The sequence below is a fragment of the Plectropomus leopardus genome, chromosome 7 (genome assembly GCF_008729295.1).
Source record: "Plectropomus leopardus isolate mb chromosome 7, YSFRI_Pleo_2.0, whole genome shotgun sequence".
Classification (NCBI taxonomy): Eukaryota; Metazoa; Chordata; class Actinopteri; order Perciformes; family Serranidae; genus Plectropomus; species Plectropomus leopardus.
This window is the reverse complement of record NC_056469.1, coordinates 4,728,217-4,744,044: the sequence shown is the minus strand read 5'-3', so window position 1 is coordinate 4,744,044 and position 15,828 is coordinate 4,728,217. Positions and strand designations below refer to the sequence as shown.

Below are 15,828 nucleotides of genomic sequence, written 5' to 3'. Positions count from 1 at the left end.
TAACAGCATTTTGTGCATTCTGAATTGAGTAGAATCTGCTTCTCCAACCAAAGCGGCTTCAGCTTCCAATATTTCAACTCTAAAAAGCAAGACTAAAGTTCCACAGTGCTGTCATGCTGCTGCACACAATTGTGTTGATGTGTTGATAATAAAAAGCTAACATGTTGATATTAAGCAGATAATTTTTACCAAATCTGTTGAATCTTAATTTAAATCATGAGGAAATTGGCTTGATTTTATTTCAAAAACACGGGAAGAAGGCAGTGACCAACAAAAGAAGGAATGACCCCCAAATTAGCAAGAAATTAGTAAAAAGTACAAGAAAATGACCTGAAAATTAGTAAAACAAAACAAAAATAACAAAGTACTTCATTAAAATTACAACAAATTTCAATTATTTGTTTTTAAATACATAATTTTTCCTTTTTTTAAAAATTTAAATCCACTTTCAATAAAGTTAAAAAAAATTATTATTATTTTAAATATGTAATAGAGAGAATGAATGAATATGTTTTTATTTCTTTTATTCTTCTTTTCTGAATCAATTTGTGGAAAATTACCAAGTTGCTAATTGCCATTTTTTCTTGTGTTTTTGAAAGAGATCACAAAGGGTTAAAAGGTTGAAATACTTGTGAAAGGCGTCTGAAAACAGCATGAGAAGTTTTGTTGCTCCAGGTTTCAAAAGATCAAACAAAAGTATTGTACAAATTATATTTTTTAGCTGACTGTGGCACTAGTTGAAAATTTAAGGGATCAGCTAAGTGATTAAAATTTATCCTGAGGGGGGCATGAATTTGTGCACTGAGATTAATTACAATCCATCCAACAGTTATTGAGATTCTTCAGTGGGGCAGACAGATAAATCCATCCTTCGAGCCATGCCATTAGCATGGCTAATAACCACTGCATATAAAGATTCAGCTGAGTTATTTGGCTCAGAGGTTTTCAGAGGAAGTCTACTAAATGTTCACAACCAGCATCTTCCACCCGGAAATGAGATGAGCATCAGAAGATTTGAACTGTTGATTAAATATCTGCTGTAGTCTATTCACTTTTGCACAGCATATTCTTTCATATCAGAGTGGAACTAACATTTTTACCATCTGTGCCAAATCTAAGCTGTGCAGAAATGGATGTGGACCACCACCAATTTAAATTCTATTTTTTTTTTCAAATTTTATCACCAAAATGATAGAAACTGCCCTCCTAGCTTATGTTAGAGGAGCTGCTGGACATGATGCACCTGTCATGGGTAGACGCAGCTTGTTGCCAGAGCAAAATGTTATGGAGAGATCTCCTTGCAGCCTTGTGTCCAATAACTTCAAATTACATTTTAAATGTGGTATAATAAGTAGTCTCTAAGAAAAACCCTCAGATGCAAACCACTCTGAATACTCCATTTCTGAAGTTTTTTCTACATGGCTACGAGATGACATCAGCTCATGTTGTACTTCTTTCTATGGTCATCTGCTCTGCGTAACAGCAAGTGTTTACATTACGTCCTACATGATGCTCCGTGCTAACTTCAGGGAAACATGTAATCTTGTTTATGGATGTTAATTTCTCCCCGATTTCAGATCATATTCCTGTTTGAACAGGTCTGACTGTGTTTAGAAGCTTTTATTTGTGGTTTTTCATGATAAAAACTGCTGCTGTTCTCCATTACAGTCATTTCCCAGCTGCAGTGATGGTGCAGAGATGCGAAAGACCCGCAAACGCTGACCAATCACAGCAGACTGGGGTTTCTTCTGAGGGGGGAGGAGATTCAAGAGAATGGCAGCAAAACACAGCATCTGAGGCAGAGGGCGAATACAGGTGTTTCAGCACAGACCGTATAAGGAAAATAAAGTGTTTTCTAACCAATAAAGCATATAAACATGTTACAGGAGAAATCAAAAATACAAATATGAGCCTGAAAATAAGCATAATAGGTCCCTTTTGAAAAAAAAAAAAAAGCAGCCAAGTGGTCCACCACGCTTGCAATACACTGCAGAAACCCTGTGCCTACAGCATGTTAATTAGTTACAGTTGATGTAATTTTCCACACATTTGTCATATAAAACAGCAAAACAACAGTCATAAAATAATACTGTATATCTCAATACAAGCAGCCATATAGAGACTTTGTCTAAAAGACAAAAAGGTGTAATTTTTTTTATTTTTTTTAATTTTGGAACCAGGAACTGCCTGCTAAAAAAAATTGTAAACAAGTTATAAATTTAACCAGATATTCCCTGCTAACCTTTGGAACTTGCCTGTTAGTACATATTTTGTGTCAGGTAAAAAGTATTCATGTTCAACATCCAGCTCTAGATATGACCTCAGTTACTTGCTCGAGTTATAAAACAGATATGATGACAATGGCCACAGAATGAGGACAGCTTGATTTTAATAGAGTCATCCACCTTTTAAATAGTGTAATGGTTCATTCATATCAACCATGCCATTCCTCATAAATGTGCCGACTACTGGCACTAATTGCATTTCGGTTTCCTACAAACCATTATTCACAGAGCAGCGGTTCTGAGCACCATACAACAGGTGGATCAGATGCCGTCTTGTTGCCAGACCTTGCTCAGAGGGAGGTCCAGCTCACTATCAGGCAACCTTTACTGTATCCGACAGAGACACAAGAGCTAATGAAGCTGTTTTTTTCTCCCTTTCTGATGCTGTTCCATTAATGATTCACACAGCCCCAACTCAAAGCATAGCTATCTGTGAGCTGGCTGCTTCATAATACCAGTCCTGATCTGCTCTGCTGTCACATCTAATAGCTCGATCTAGCTCTTCTGAAGGAAAATGACTATTAACCAGCCACATCAAAAGGACACATCAGAGGGAGCGTGTGAGGGAGGGAAAGAGGGAGAGGACGAGAACAAACAGGGCAGCGGAGGGGTGCCCCGACTGTGAGCTCGACTGCAATACCCTTTTAAAGATAAGTTACAGAATGACAGAAAACGTGCAGTGAGGTCGTAGGGTCGTACATGAAGGAACTGTCATCAAACGCTGATCGCAAAAGGCTGTAAACTCTGCTTCTTTTATCCTCCTAGATGCTCAAAAACCTTGATGTCTTTACTGTGACCTCCAGAATAGATTCTTTACACACATTCAAAATGTCTGTTTGACAAAAAAAGCAGCTTGTTGTACCTTTATAACAGTTATGAAAGACAAGCTACTTCCTCTTCACAAGGGCACACAGTGGCACACACACACACACACACACACACCGGGGGTTTCCCTTTGATACATAAAGTGAGGCATCCTAAAATGTTGAAATCTCTGTTTGAAACCCAATTAAAGAAACATATTTGCAGAATTGGTCCATTTTGTGACACAATCAAGGTGTACAAACATGTACAACAAATTTTACCTGCCCTTCAACATATTGCATCATTAGATTTTCAACAGAAGAAACAGTAACAGACACACAAACACCTGCTCAGCCATCTAAAAATCTAGTTTAAATAATGCTGCCAGTCTGATAGCAAAGGGAGAATGATAGAACAATGAAGCAGCGCATGAATAAATTTCACTCTATGTCATGCCATGTTAGGCTTTCAGACGGCGACACACAGAAACTGAAGGATTCTCCCCAGCCAAAGCTTTCAAGCCTCCTCTTTTATTCAGCAGACAGACGTGAAGCTGGCAGTTTAATCCACACTGCTGGTCTCCGAATAATCATTAAATGGTTTCAGTGATGCAATGCAGGCTTGGGCCAGGCAACAGTCCCTTGGAGTACAAATAAAAAAAAGATTGGACAATATCTGTCAGAAGTCATGCTGGTCATGATTTTGAAATTAGACACAAACAATTTGATGGCCGGTGCAATGAAGAACATTTGCTCTGGTTCAAAGGCTCATTTGAACACAGGTACTTCATTATCTCTGAGGTAAGCTTTGATATGCATATGAGCATATCGTATGTATTCTAGGAAACATGAAATAGTACAAAAGCCGAGCGTGTAAGGAGGCCTATCTTGCAGCAAAGTCTGCTGTCCAACTGTCAGCTGCTGCCTGCCTGCACTAATGTCTGAGACAGTGTGAGGAAACCCTTTTCACACTAGAATTAAAAGCAGCAGCGTGAACCAGGACACTGCCAAAGAATTCAAGGTAAGTCTCACCAACACTTTCAAGGACATACGAATCTGAATACTGAATATCTTCATGCAAAATTGGGAGCACATTACAATCTGAGGACAAATTATGGTTATATAAACTTCAAAAGGATGCTGGGCAAATGTCACCAAATCCTTGATGAATACTGTGCAGGATAAGGCACAAAATGATCACAGTTAAAGGGTAACTTCAGTACTTTTCAACCTGGACCCAATATTCAACAATTTTGTGTTTAAGTGACTAATGGGAACAACAGTCAGAGAGACTGTTGCAGCTGACGGTGGCCACACAGGCTGCAATATAACCAGTCTGAGCACTTTTTCTAAGTGTCTGACTACATTATGGAAAGGACACCACACAGATATCTTTTTGCTAGAGATGCACAATATTGGATTTTTTGCCGATATACCATATGACGATACTTAATACCTCATTAGGCTGATAACCAATATTGATATATCTACATTTTCCCATTTAATTTAAGTGATCATCAAGTCTCTTCTGTACTGGATTTAGCATCATCTTATGCACACTCTTATCGTGATGGCCCACTAGCAGACAGAGACATAATATACAATGCTTTTCACTTTAGGTAATATTAACTTATTGTGCAAAAAAAGAAAATACTTCCACTTAAGTTTGATGTTTTGTTCATTTTGTCAATTAAAAAAAAAGTGATATCAGCAGAAATGAGCATGTTGACCAATTCCGACTTCCATTTTAAAGCCAATATCTGCCGATACCAATGACACGCCAATATCACCGTGCCTCCTTTTTTGTTAATGAGGAAGATTTCCTTTAGTTTAACCAGAAATAGCCCTGAAACCGCTATCACCAAACCCACCAATATGCACTTAAATACAGTCATTCTATCATCCATTTACACAGTATGATAACCATCTCAGAAAATGCTGCAGTTTCACAGTATCACGGCATTCAGAATTATTATTATCATTCCTAAAGGCCTTTAAAAGAATGAAAATAAAAATATGTTTTGGTTGAATAACTGTTTTATTACTATAATTAAGACATAAAAACAATATTTAATGGAAGTAGGTCCCTTTTGAAAATAATTGAAGTAAGGATATGATTCTCCATCCAGATGTTTTTTTTCCAATATTGTAGTTAAGCAAATGTAGGCCATATGATAATGGTCAACTTTCATATCACGTTATACCTTAAAACCAGTGTATCGGTGCAACCCTAGTTTGGCAAGAGTATTTTCAGAGCCGTTTCCGGTTAAAATTAAAGGTTTCAAAATTTTGCGTCTTAAGTCCCGCAAAACCAGTTGTCGTATGAACAAAGGCCAAAATGCAACATAAGTTCAACATTTCATGGATGAACTGTTGACATGTAAATGGTCATTAAAGCCTGTTTCCCAAATGCCAGCTGCAATGCTCTCACTCAATTCTGGACCAGTTTCAGAAAATGTTGTTCCCATTAATCTCTTATAGGGGTTGACAGATTATCGGCCTGGCCTATTATCTGGGCGGATATTATCTATATTATCTGTATTGGTATTTTACTTTAATGATTGCCAATAAAATTAACTACTGAAAAAGTGTGCACATTACACTCAACTAACACCAGGGAAGGCAGACTGCAATACATGCAAAAAAAAGTGTCAGCATGGAAGGATCTTTTACTTGTAAACCTCAGAGCTATTTTTATTCATTCATTTTTTTATTCAAATTTTTACTGAACTTTATTTTAAAAAAAGTTGCAGGGAACTTGCTGTATATGATGTTGAAAGTTCCAGTTTTGATTAACTATTTGCTAAAGGCATTTAAACAAAGTTTTATGTTGAAGTTTGCTTTATTGCAAATTCTAAATTTGGACACAAATATTTTCATTATTATTGTAAATGCATATCGGGTCTAAATATTACTCATCGAACTCATTAAGTATTAATAATTTGTGCTAGCATCAACCTTGAAAAAACAATATCGGTTGACCCTTAGTCTCTTACATACAAAATCATGGGAAAATAGGGTCCAGGTTGAAAAATAAAGTTACCCGTCAAGTCAGTGACATGCTCTTATTTGTGTGTGGCACATAGTTGGCACACAAGCCCTGTAATCCGTGCCAGTGTTGCTACACTGCATCAAATCAGAGCAGAGGTGAGCTGTGGGTAAACAAAGGAGACATCTGTGTCACAAGGACTTCACCCAGTGCTTCTTTCCGGGTTCCAGCCGCGTCAGATGAAGCTGTCACCATTATCCTCGTTTGCTCTGCTGTGACACCCCCCTCCTCCTCCACCTCCCCCTTCTCCTCCTCCACTGGCTGTTACAACGTTGCACTTTACAATGAACCACAATAGAAACGCAGGCGTCCCTTGGCTCTGAAAAGGTGGGCCTACATTTGGTGCTGTGATCTTAATCATCATGAAAGATGCAATAAAAATGTGTATTTGGAAGCTTCGACAAAATATGTCCAAGATAATTTCAAGATAAGTCTAATCATTAAACACAATAGGCTTAGTACATGTAAGCTTTGTGGCCATTGTCCCCGTTTTGAAGTTCTTGAAAACCAAAACGAAAGGACATTTTTTGATAATATGGGCACGTGACAAAATGTGAAATAACCCGTTTGGTTGACATGTTTAAAAGAAACTTCCTCACAATGCAGCAGGAGCTCACTGCAATTGTAGCAGGCTGTCTTAGCTCAAAGAAGCTCTGTGTGTGTGTGTGTGTGTGTGTGTGTGTGTGTGTGTGTGTACTCACCAGGGGTCAAACTCGTGAATGATGCTCTCGAAGCGAATGACAGCGAAGAGCCTGGAGCTGAAACCGGCGAGCCAGGCCAGGAACAGGATGGTAAAAGACAGCAAGGACTGCCACCCAGCCGGCTGCGACAGGCCGCCGGACAGACCTCCTCCTCCGCCTCCTCCTCCAGCCCCGGCGTTACTGCCTCTCTCCGCCACCGCCGTACTGCTGCGCCCGTTCCCCGAGTACGACGCTCCGGAGTTGAGCGAGGATTTGTGTTTGTTGTCGGCAACCGGGTGATGCTCCGCCATATTCTACGTCAGTCCCGTCGTGGCAAAGCAAGCGAAAGCTATCTGGTATCACACGGGAAAGAAAAGCCCCCCTTTTTCCTTTTCGCTGCCACGCTCCACTTCCGAAACCACTTGCACCACCTTCCCAATGCGCCCCGCACCCCCCAAAATACCGGCTGTGATCACAAACTTTCCAACCTTGCTTCCCACCGACCGCAAAACCAGCTAAATAATCCCAGGGAGTCACATAGCAGCACGGTTTTGCAGACACATGCGGCTCGAGCAGTTCCTCCTTCCTTCCTTGGAGCTGGATGAAATGGGCGGGAGCTGCGCGTGGAGCAGGAAGAGCTGTCAACCTCTCACAGCGAGACAGGTACAGCCAAGAGGGACACGGCGCCGGGAGAAGTCCAATCCCACGGTAGAGCGACTTTGACGTACAGCAGAAGCGACCAATGGCAGAAGAGCTGCCTGACCGCTGAAGACGCTCTGCCGCGAGAGCGAAGTGAAGATGTCGGGTGACAGGCAGCGGGAAGAGCGTATGGCACGCGAACAGCGCAGGGTCGCCGGAGTCGCATGAGCCAATGAAATAAATGAATTTCACTGAAAATATTGAATAAATTAACAGAACAAGAGCTGTGACAGGAGGGGGGCTCTGTGCCAACTTTAGGCCCTGACTGAAGCCAGCGGTAAGTTCCTCACCCCAGCCGAAATTAGCTGCAATCCCCATTGAAGGTAGGCTAACTATAACATTAAGCTATCTGTCGAAACCTGCAAGAAGTTTATGCTAAATAACCATGTTTGATTCCACTTTCTAATTAGCCACCATTTGTTAAAGATTTCTAAGTCATAATTGGCAGCTTTATTGTGGTTATTAAGCATTTACTAAGGTTTATTAAACCTTTGAAGCTTGAGCAAATTAGCTTGATTTCTGTCAAAAACATGGGCTTAAATTACTAGTTATGAGTTCCAAGAACTTGACCTGAAATGAAGCAAAAAATGGAAAAAACGAAGGGGGAAAAACCCCAAATAAAACAAAACAAAATAAGAAATGAATATAAAGATAAAATAGTTCGTAATAATTGAAATAATAATAATTATGAATGTAGTTTTCTGGACATTTTCCCATTTTTTAGTATTGTCTGCTAATATTTTGTCTCTTTTTTAAACAATTTATGAGGCTGTTTTCATTTCCTAATTTCTTGCCATTTGTGGGACATTTCTTGTCAAGTTGCTCATTTCCTTTTTAGCCATTTAAAAAAAACAAAAAAAAAAAAAACCTATTTGCTCAGGTTTCAAAGGTTTAAATGCTTCTGAAAGGCATCTGAACGCAGCACAAGAAAACTGATGTGGTTTTGGGTTTCAAGAGGTCAAACAATTGAGATTGTGCAAATGGTGACAGTGCCAGATGTAAGCATTTATGGCGTTCTCTTCGATTTATAACATTATTTAGCTCAGTAGGTGAGCTAGCAGTAGATGCACGCTTGCTTCTGCACTGTGATACAGTTGGGGTATATAGTTCAGGTAGAAGAAAATAGCTCCTACATGAAACTGCTCACACAAACTACACCCACCAATGTATCACAATGCAGATGGAAGCATGCAGCTACTGCTAGCTGCTAGCTCACCTGGCACTATTAAGCTAGCTTAATGGCTAACTTTGGCTTGGCTAACTTTACAGGTCAGCCAAGCAGGACGCCATTAATGTTTACATCTTGCGCCGTCACAAGCCTTTCATCCATGAAGAGATGCATACTTGCTTCTGCTCTGTGATTCGGTTTTCAGGTGTTTTTTGGCAAAAAGAAAGTAGTTCTTACATGAAACTGCTCATGATTTTTTGAAAGAGACATTGCTATTGAGTTTTTCAAATTTAACTTTTTGGTGCTTTGAGCACCACAAGCCAAGTGCCATATATTTCCATTATATTAGAGAGAAGGCAAACATCTCTACGGCTGATAGCTCTAACACTCGCCATATTATACCCATCACACCAAAATAATGTAGATCAATAAACAGCACTGAAGGTAAAAGAATAAAATATGTGTTTTTGATTTGGGGGTGAGCTGTCCCTTAAAGGAAACATTCTATCCTGACAGCAGCTGCATATCTCATAATCTCATACCTATGAACAGGTCAGGCTGCTTTTCCTTCATATATAAAAACAGGTCATGTTTTTCTGCAAGTGAGGATTAGAAAGAGACTGAGAACTTTTTGTGGCAAATAACATCAATGGCAAAATCTCAAAATTTCTTGGAGTACCTCATTCAGTAACTGTTCTCGCATTAAGTACCTTCTTTTTCATTGATATATCTGCAAAACACACACAATCATCTTCATGCAAAATAAACTGTATTACTGCAGAAGAAATGAGGTAGAAATCTGAACATTGACCTGTATCAACTTGCATATCTCATATCCCAAACTCAGCTCTGCTCTGATCATATGCAAGGTAGCATAGTCAAAGTTGTTCATATACTTCTGCCCAAGTCCACAAAACTAATTAAAGTGCAGTAAATGTGCAAGATGAAGAGGTTAAACTATCTAAATGCAAATGTCCCATCCTCCTATCTTTCACATCTGTAAAACTGAAATAGACTTCTGAGAAAAAGAAAAAAAAACAAGATAAAAGTTATAGATCATAGATTATATTCAAAGGACACATAGACTGAAAATGCAACTGAAAATGTTCTCACTTACACTCAGTTTACATACTGTGGTGTATGTGAAAATAACACAGAAGATAGATTGGTTTCATTTTTCACATCAGTTGCTCAACAAATCTTATTTTAGAAACTTTTTATTAATATGCAGGCCTGAGCTTTAATCTACAACAGCTTAACTTTATAGCCCTTAACACTACACCTATTAAAACTAGAAGTGTCAGTTTCTTTATTTATATCCCCTTTGGATTTAATGCAGCTTCTGTATTTTATACCAATCGGTAAAATATCTTGCATCAATGCAAAAACAAAAAAAGGCCTTAAAATATCATTCACACATCAAATTTTTGAAGCACCCTTATGAAAAGACTGATAACATGTTTAACTACACATGCCATGAATCACCACTGTACTAATCCCACATTACATGTTTTTAACAGTGGCAGCAATTAGAGTAACTAATGAAGTGGTGGAAAGTGACCTTTACAACTAATGAGACAAATCTGTTAATTTGTCATTTCATTCATCTGTGCACCATGCACTGGTGCACTTTCAGAATTATCTCACTACTGAAAGACTTGACGCAGTTTGTGGTGAGCTGCATCCATGCTCCAGGAGCAGCGGTAAACCATCGATGTGTGCTCAAGTGAAGGTGTGACAAAAACTGTCGTGGTTTCAGTTGCATGAGATCACTCATCCTGTCAAGATGCAAGCATTTGAGTCAAATCTAGCATTTATACATCCTGTTCAACTTCACTGATTCTACATGCATACATTAAGATATTACTGGATTTTTTTTGTGTGTGTGGGTGTGTGCGTACAATATTTGCATGGTTAAATGTTGTTCTCCCCTATTCCCTGTTCAAATTTCGATTATTCTTGGTAACAAATATAAAACCTGAGAATGTGTGGTTCCTGTGTGTTCCTCTGTGCTGCTAAAGAACTGCCTCTTAAACCTGACAGGTGGATCATTCCATTTGTCCCTCGCTGTAACTGCCCTCAACTCAAAAATGTGATACTTGATCACATTCTCATTCTTGATCACGCATTTTAGACCATAAAAATGTACTTCTGTCCAGTATAGCCAGTGATTATTAGGCAGAAACATTAATAGGAATCATCATCTTAGATCATAATCAATGCATGGTGGGTTACTTCCCCAACAAGTAGCCTCAAATGAACAACATTGCCTTAAGAAGACAAATGGAAAATAGCAACATGTCTTTGAAGCACCAAGTATGGTTCTTCCTCAACCTTGTTTTTTTATTTAAAATTCAAAATCCTACATTATGTCATTGCGGGATTTTGTGGCATCCAATAGAGATATTGCAACCATTTATAACTGTATTAGATAACTTACTTTACAAGTGATTTTTGCACACAAACCATATGAAAATATACAGGTGAAGCTGAAACATTTAGTTGATTACTTAGAAAATAAATTGGCAACTATTTTTTATAATTGTTTATATTTTGCAGCTTCTCATGTGTACTTTATGTATGAGGAATTGCTACTTTTTCTTTAATGATTTAATTACATGTCTACATGAGTTTCACTACTGTAGAAGTTCTTACAACCTTTTTTGGTGTTATGTCATTTTCATTTAAGAAAATGTTGCTGCACAAGGCCCATTCTTTTAGATAAATAGTATCTTAGGTGTAAGGTGGTGTATTTCTTATTTATTATGCATACGTTCTCTGATTTTTTGTTTTTCTTTTTAACCCTTTAAGACCTGCACTGTCACCTGAACGTCTAAACCCGTGTAACCTGCAAAAAAAGGTTTAAATTATTTTGAAAAACTTTGGAAAAACAATGCAATGAGCAGCTTTAGAGAAATGTCCCACAAATTGCAAAAAGAGTTATTCTACAAAATAAATCTTTTCATCATTTTCATGTTTGTTTTTATTTTTTACTTTTCTTTTTTTCAGGTAATTTTCTTTGTAAATTTTTGCAATTTTTTTGGTAAGTTGCTCATTGTCTTCTTCCTCTTGTGGCTTTAAAAGAAATCAAGAGGATTTGCTCAGGCTTTAAAGGGTTCGGGCCATTTCAGGATGCAACACTCTGCAAGGCTGTACACATGTACAGTGGCTGAGAACATCAGAGATTGATTGTGTGTATAATGACCATCTAAAAGGCAAACTGGCCTCTATGAGAGACAGAAGTGTGGAAGATGCAGACATTTGAGCCTCCTTATTTGTTCATCAGCTGGATTTGTACACACGATGCCCCTCACACACACCAGCTGGCCAAAATGCAAATAATGTGCAATAAATAGACTTGAAATTGAGCAGTACTGAAAGTAGAGGATTCATGGGTGGGCAGTTTTGTTCAAATCCTCCGGTTTTAGAGAATCATTACTATCCGTGCTGATGTAATTTCATTCAGCAACTAATGCAAGGACAATTATGTCAAGGCCTGATTCATTTCTGTACAACCATATGGGCTTAATTAATTTACTGATATGAGCCCAATCCTATAATTTAGTACATTAACCCATGTTTCTTTGTCCCCATGGAGCAACACCAGCTTTATTGGCTATATTGCCTAATTAGATAAAATGTACCAGAAGAGGGTAGAATATTTGTGCTCTTTAAGAAAATTAACAGACTCTAGTAGCTTGAAATGATTAATAGTAATGAATAGAATAAAATGCTTGCAGAAACTGAGTACATGAACAGTTTGGTTTGTTGCCTCCACTAATGTCAAATGCAAAAGCCACAGTCTGTTCACCCTGCTGCCATCTGGAAAAAGATACAAGTATCCACTGCAGAACCACCAGACTACGGAGCAGCTTCTTTCAACCAGGCTGTGAGACTTAGAAACTCCTCTTTCGACACCAAAAGATTTAGCAAGATTTAGGGACAGATTTTAATGTATTTTTTTTCTTGAACTACATTAAAAAAATTATGTGGGCTACTTATGAACTGAACATGCAGAAATGAGGGAAGATATCACAGACTAAATCCAAGGATCAAACAGTCAGAACCGCAGCAGGAAAAGAAGACAACCTGACAGAAGTACAAGGCACAATCGAAACTCAAGGCGGGGATTGTTTCATGCAGGTGCAACAGGGTCGACCGGGAGCAGTTTAGTGTATTTTAGTTTCATTTGCATATAGAAAAGACAGAAAAGAAAAATAAAAAACATTTAAACACGGTGCAGGAGAGGATAGAAGCCAAAAATGGCTTACAGATTTACCTCCCTACTGAATAACTAATATCATTCAAAAAGAAAAAAAGATTGCATAACTGATCATAATTTTATGAGACTAAGCAGAATCTAAAACGGATAAAAAAAATGTACAAATGTCAAAGGTTTGTGTTTAAAAAGTGAAATGCATTACAAATGACTCAATGAAGTGTTAGAGTCCTTTTCAAATATTTTTTGAATAACGATAAAGTAGATGTTGATGTTGTAGTGATGGTCCTCTGTATTTCAATAAATATTTATTAACCCTTTAAAAGCTGGGCAGGTTTTTGTAATTATTACAGAATTATCCAAAAATAGGGGGAAAATGTCCAGAAAACTATATTATATTCTAATAATTTTCTAGTTGTTAATAATAATAGTAATAATAAAGGGCTTTATTTGTATAGCATCTTTCATACAAGAAATGCAGGTCAGCGTCCTTTACAATACAAGTGCTTCACATGAAAAAAAATAGAAAAGATAAAGATTTAATAAAACTTGCATGTAGAAATAAAATAAGATCAGAGTGGAATACATAGAATGCATCTTTGCATGGATAAAACCCTCTTGATAATACAAGTAAAACTAAGATAAAAATTGAACCCATTTATTAAATATTAATGCAAATAAAGCTAGTGTATAAAATGCATTAAAGTAAGAAAAAGGAAAATACAACATTTTAAAGAGCTGCAGCAGTTCATAAGTGTGAAGCACTTTTGGTTATGTTACAGAAAAAATAAAAAATATATTAAATTTTTTTGTCTATATATATAATTTCACCCCTATTCAAAAATTGGACACCCTGTGAATAAGCGCATCTTAAAGAGCTGTTTGAAAGAGCGATAAAGTCACTTTTTACAATACCAGCACACCTTTAGAGGATCATTAGCACTGCTGCTGCTACAGTTGACCTTGACAGAGGGATGTTTGTCCATGATGGACAGGTCTGTGAGTGGCGTTACCCCAAGTCGCCAAAGGAGCTGTTGGACCTTGAGCTAAGAGATGGAGGGGTCCAAGATGCTTCAGCAGGGCAGAGACCCCATCAGACCTGTCAGACTTCTGACTTTAATGAAGATCAGACTCAGTTCAAGGAGTCAAACTAAAAAAAAAAAAGTGTTGCTCAACTGAATGTTGCTGCAACAGTGTGACAAGGCATTTTGTAAAGCTATCTGTCCTCTTGGCGTCTTCCCTACTTACCAATAACCCCAAAAGAAGCTTGCTAATTGGTCTCAATCAATTCATATATCAGAAATAAATGGAGGAAACAAAAGATCCCAGCAGGTGTACACATTTCTGTGGTTTTGAGGACATTCAGGACAGTGTATTATTCAGTCTAGCTTTCCTTATGTTCCAAGCTGTAGAAATGAAAGTAGCCCATATTTTGCCACTAAGTCCAACTTCTCCAAAATAGAATAATTAATATAAAATAATCTCCAAAATAAAATAATTCAGGATTTTAGTTTCGTCTTCTTACAAAGGTACGCGCAGGTTATCACATGATGAGATATCAAATTTGAAAATTCAGGAAAGTGCATTAGAGCACAAGCTGAGACGGTCATGAGCTCTGGCAAGCGTGCACTGCTACATCCTCCCAAACAAATGTTCATCCAGGTTAAATAGGACATTTTTCTCAAGCCAAAAAAAAAGCCTAAAATAACTGCTGGTAAAACCATTTCATTCATAGTATCCACACACCAGAATGTAATATTTGATTTTGAAATATATATGAATTATAAATCATTTTTGTTATTGACAAAACAAATATTTACATAATTTACATACACATATTCTCATCCGTATATATTTCAATTTCTCAATCACTTCATACATCAGAAATAAGTGGAGAGAAAAAAGCCCCAACACTAAAAACTACACAGTGCAAGGTTGTAGACAGCATCTTATGAATGTTTGTTTATTAATAAGTTGAAATCAGGAGAAAATGTCTCTGTGAGACCAGTTCTGGACTCACACTAAAATGGAAGAAATAATGGGTCTAAGTAGATACCAGACCTCCCTGTTACTATGATCCTGTAGTTGGACTCAGGATGTATGCATAAAATGTTTCCCCTGTTGTTTTGTTTTTATTTCCCACCTGGATTTATTTCTTTAATTTTGCTGGATTTATGTACCAGAGTGCCAACCATATCTTAAAAAATGATCATGCGTTCCCTGGAAATATATATGTAAGATATATGTCTGCCATGTAGCAATCCTTTCAAAAATGAATAAAAATGTTTTAATACATTTATAAAAGAAGTGGATGGACTGTTGTGGGTCAGGTGTTAGATAACACAAGCTTAGTGTTATCTAACAGACAGTCATTGATATTTGCGCTGTTGCCAAGCAACAACTCATCCTCAGAGGCAAACAACAACTCATCTCAACTTCTTGCAGAAAAAAGATCCGATATTGCCACCCTCTTCTGTAGACTAGTAACTTCTAAATTAGTAAATGCATTCATTAAACAGAGTTCCCACACATTTTCATGGACAAAATTTCAAATATTTTCCATGACTTTTTGTTACATCAACTACCACAGAAAAAAAGTTATATTAGGGGTGGGGGAAAAACGTCAATACAGCATAGTATCGCAATGTTTTTGCATGGCAGTATCATATCAATACACAGACGCAAACAAAAGTATTGGTTTTTTACATTTAAATTACTAATATAAGTACAAATAAAACTTTTGGAAGCCTTCTAAATAATAGAATCAGTTTCTTTTTAACTCTGCTAGATAACATTTGCTGCAATAAAAATGACTGAAGTAAAAACTTTATCTTTAAAACTTAATTTCATCGGGAAAAAAACATGTTGAAAAAGTTTTCCTTTGGGAACATAATTAACAGTTGGAAAAAAAGTAATAAATAAAAA

General features: G+C 37.4%; 1 protein-coding gene across 1 annotated transcript in view; it reads right to left on the bottom strand.

The window, feature by feature from the left end:
• Positions 1-7,442, bottom strand: part of LOC121945994 (dolichyl-diphosphooligosaccharide--protein glycosyltransferase subunit STT3B-like) — a 74,269-nt gene extending 66,827 nt beyond the window's left edge. Inside the window, exon 1 of the mRNA XM_042490385.1 lies at positions 6,839-7,442. Coding sequence (XP_042346319.1) covers positions 6,839-7,128 — 290 coding nt within the window. The 5' untranslated portion in view covers positions 7,129-7,442. The remainder of the gene's footprint in view (positions 1-6,838) is intronic.
• Positions 7,443-15,828: the final 8,386 nt, after the last annotated feature.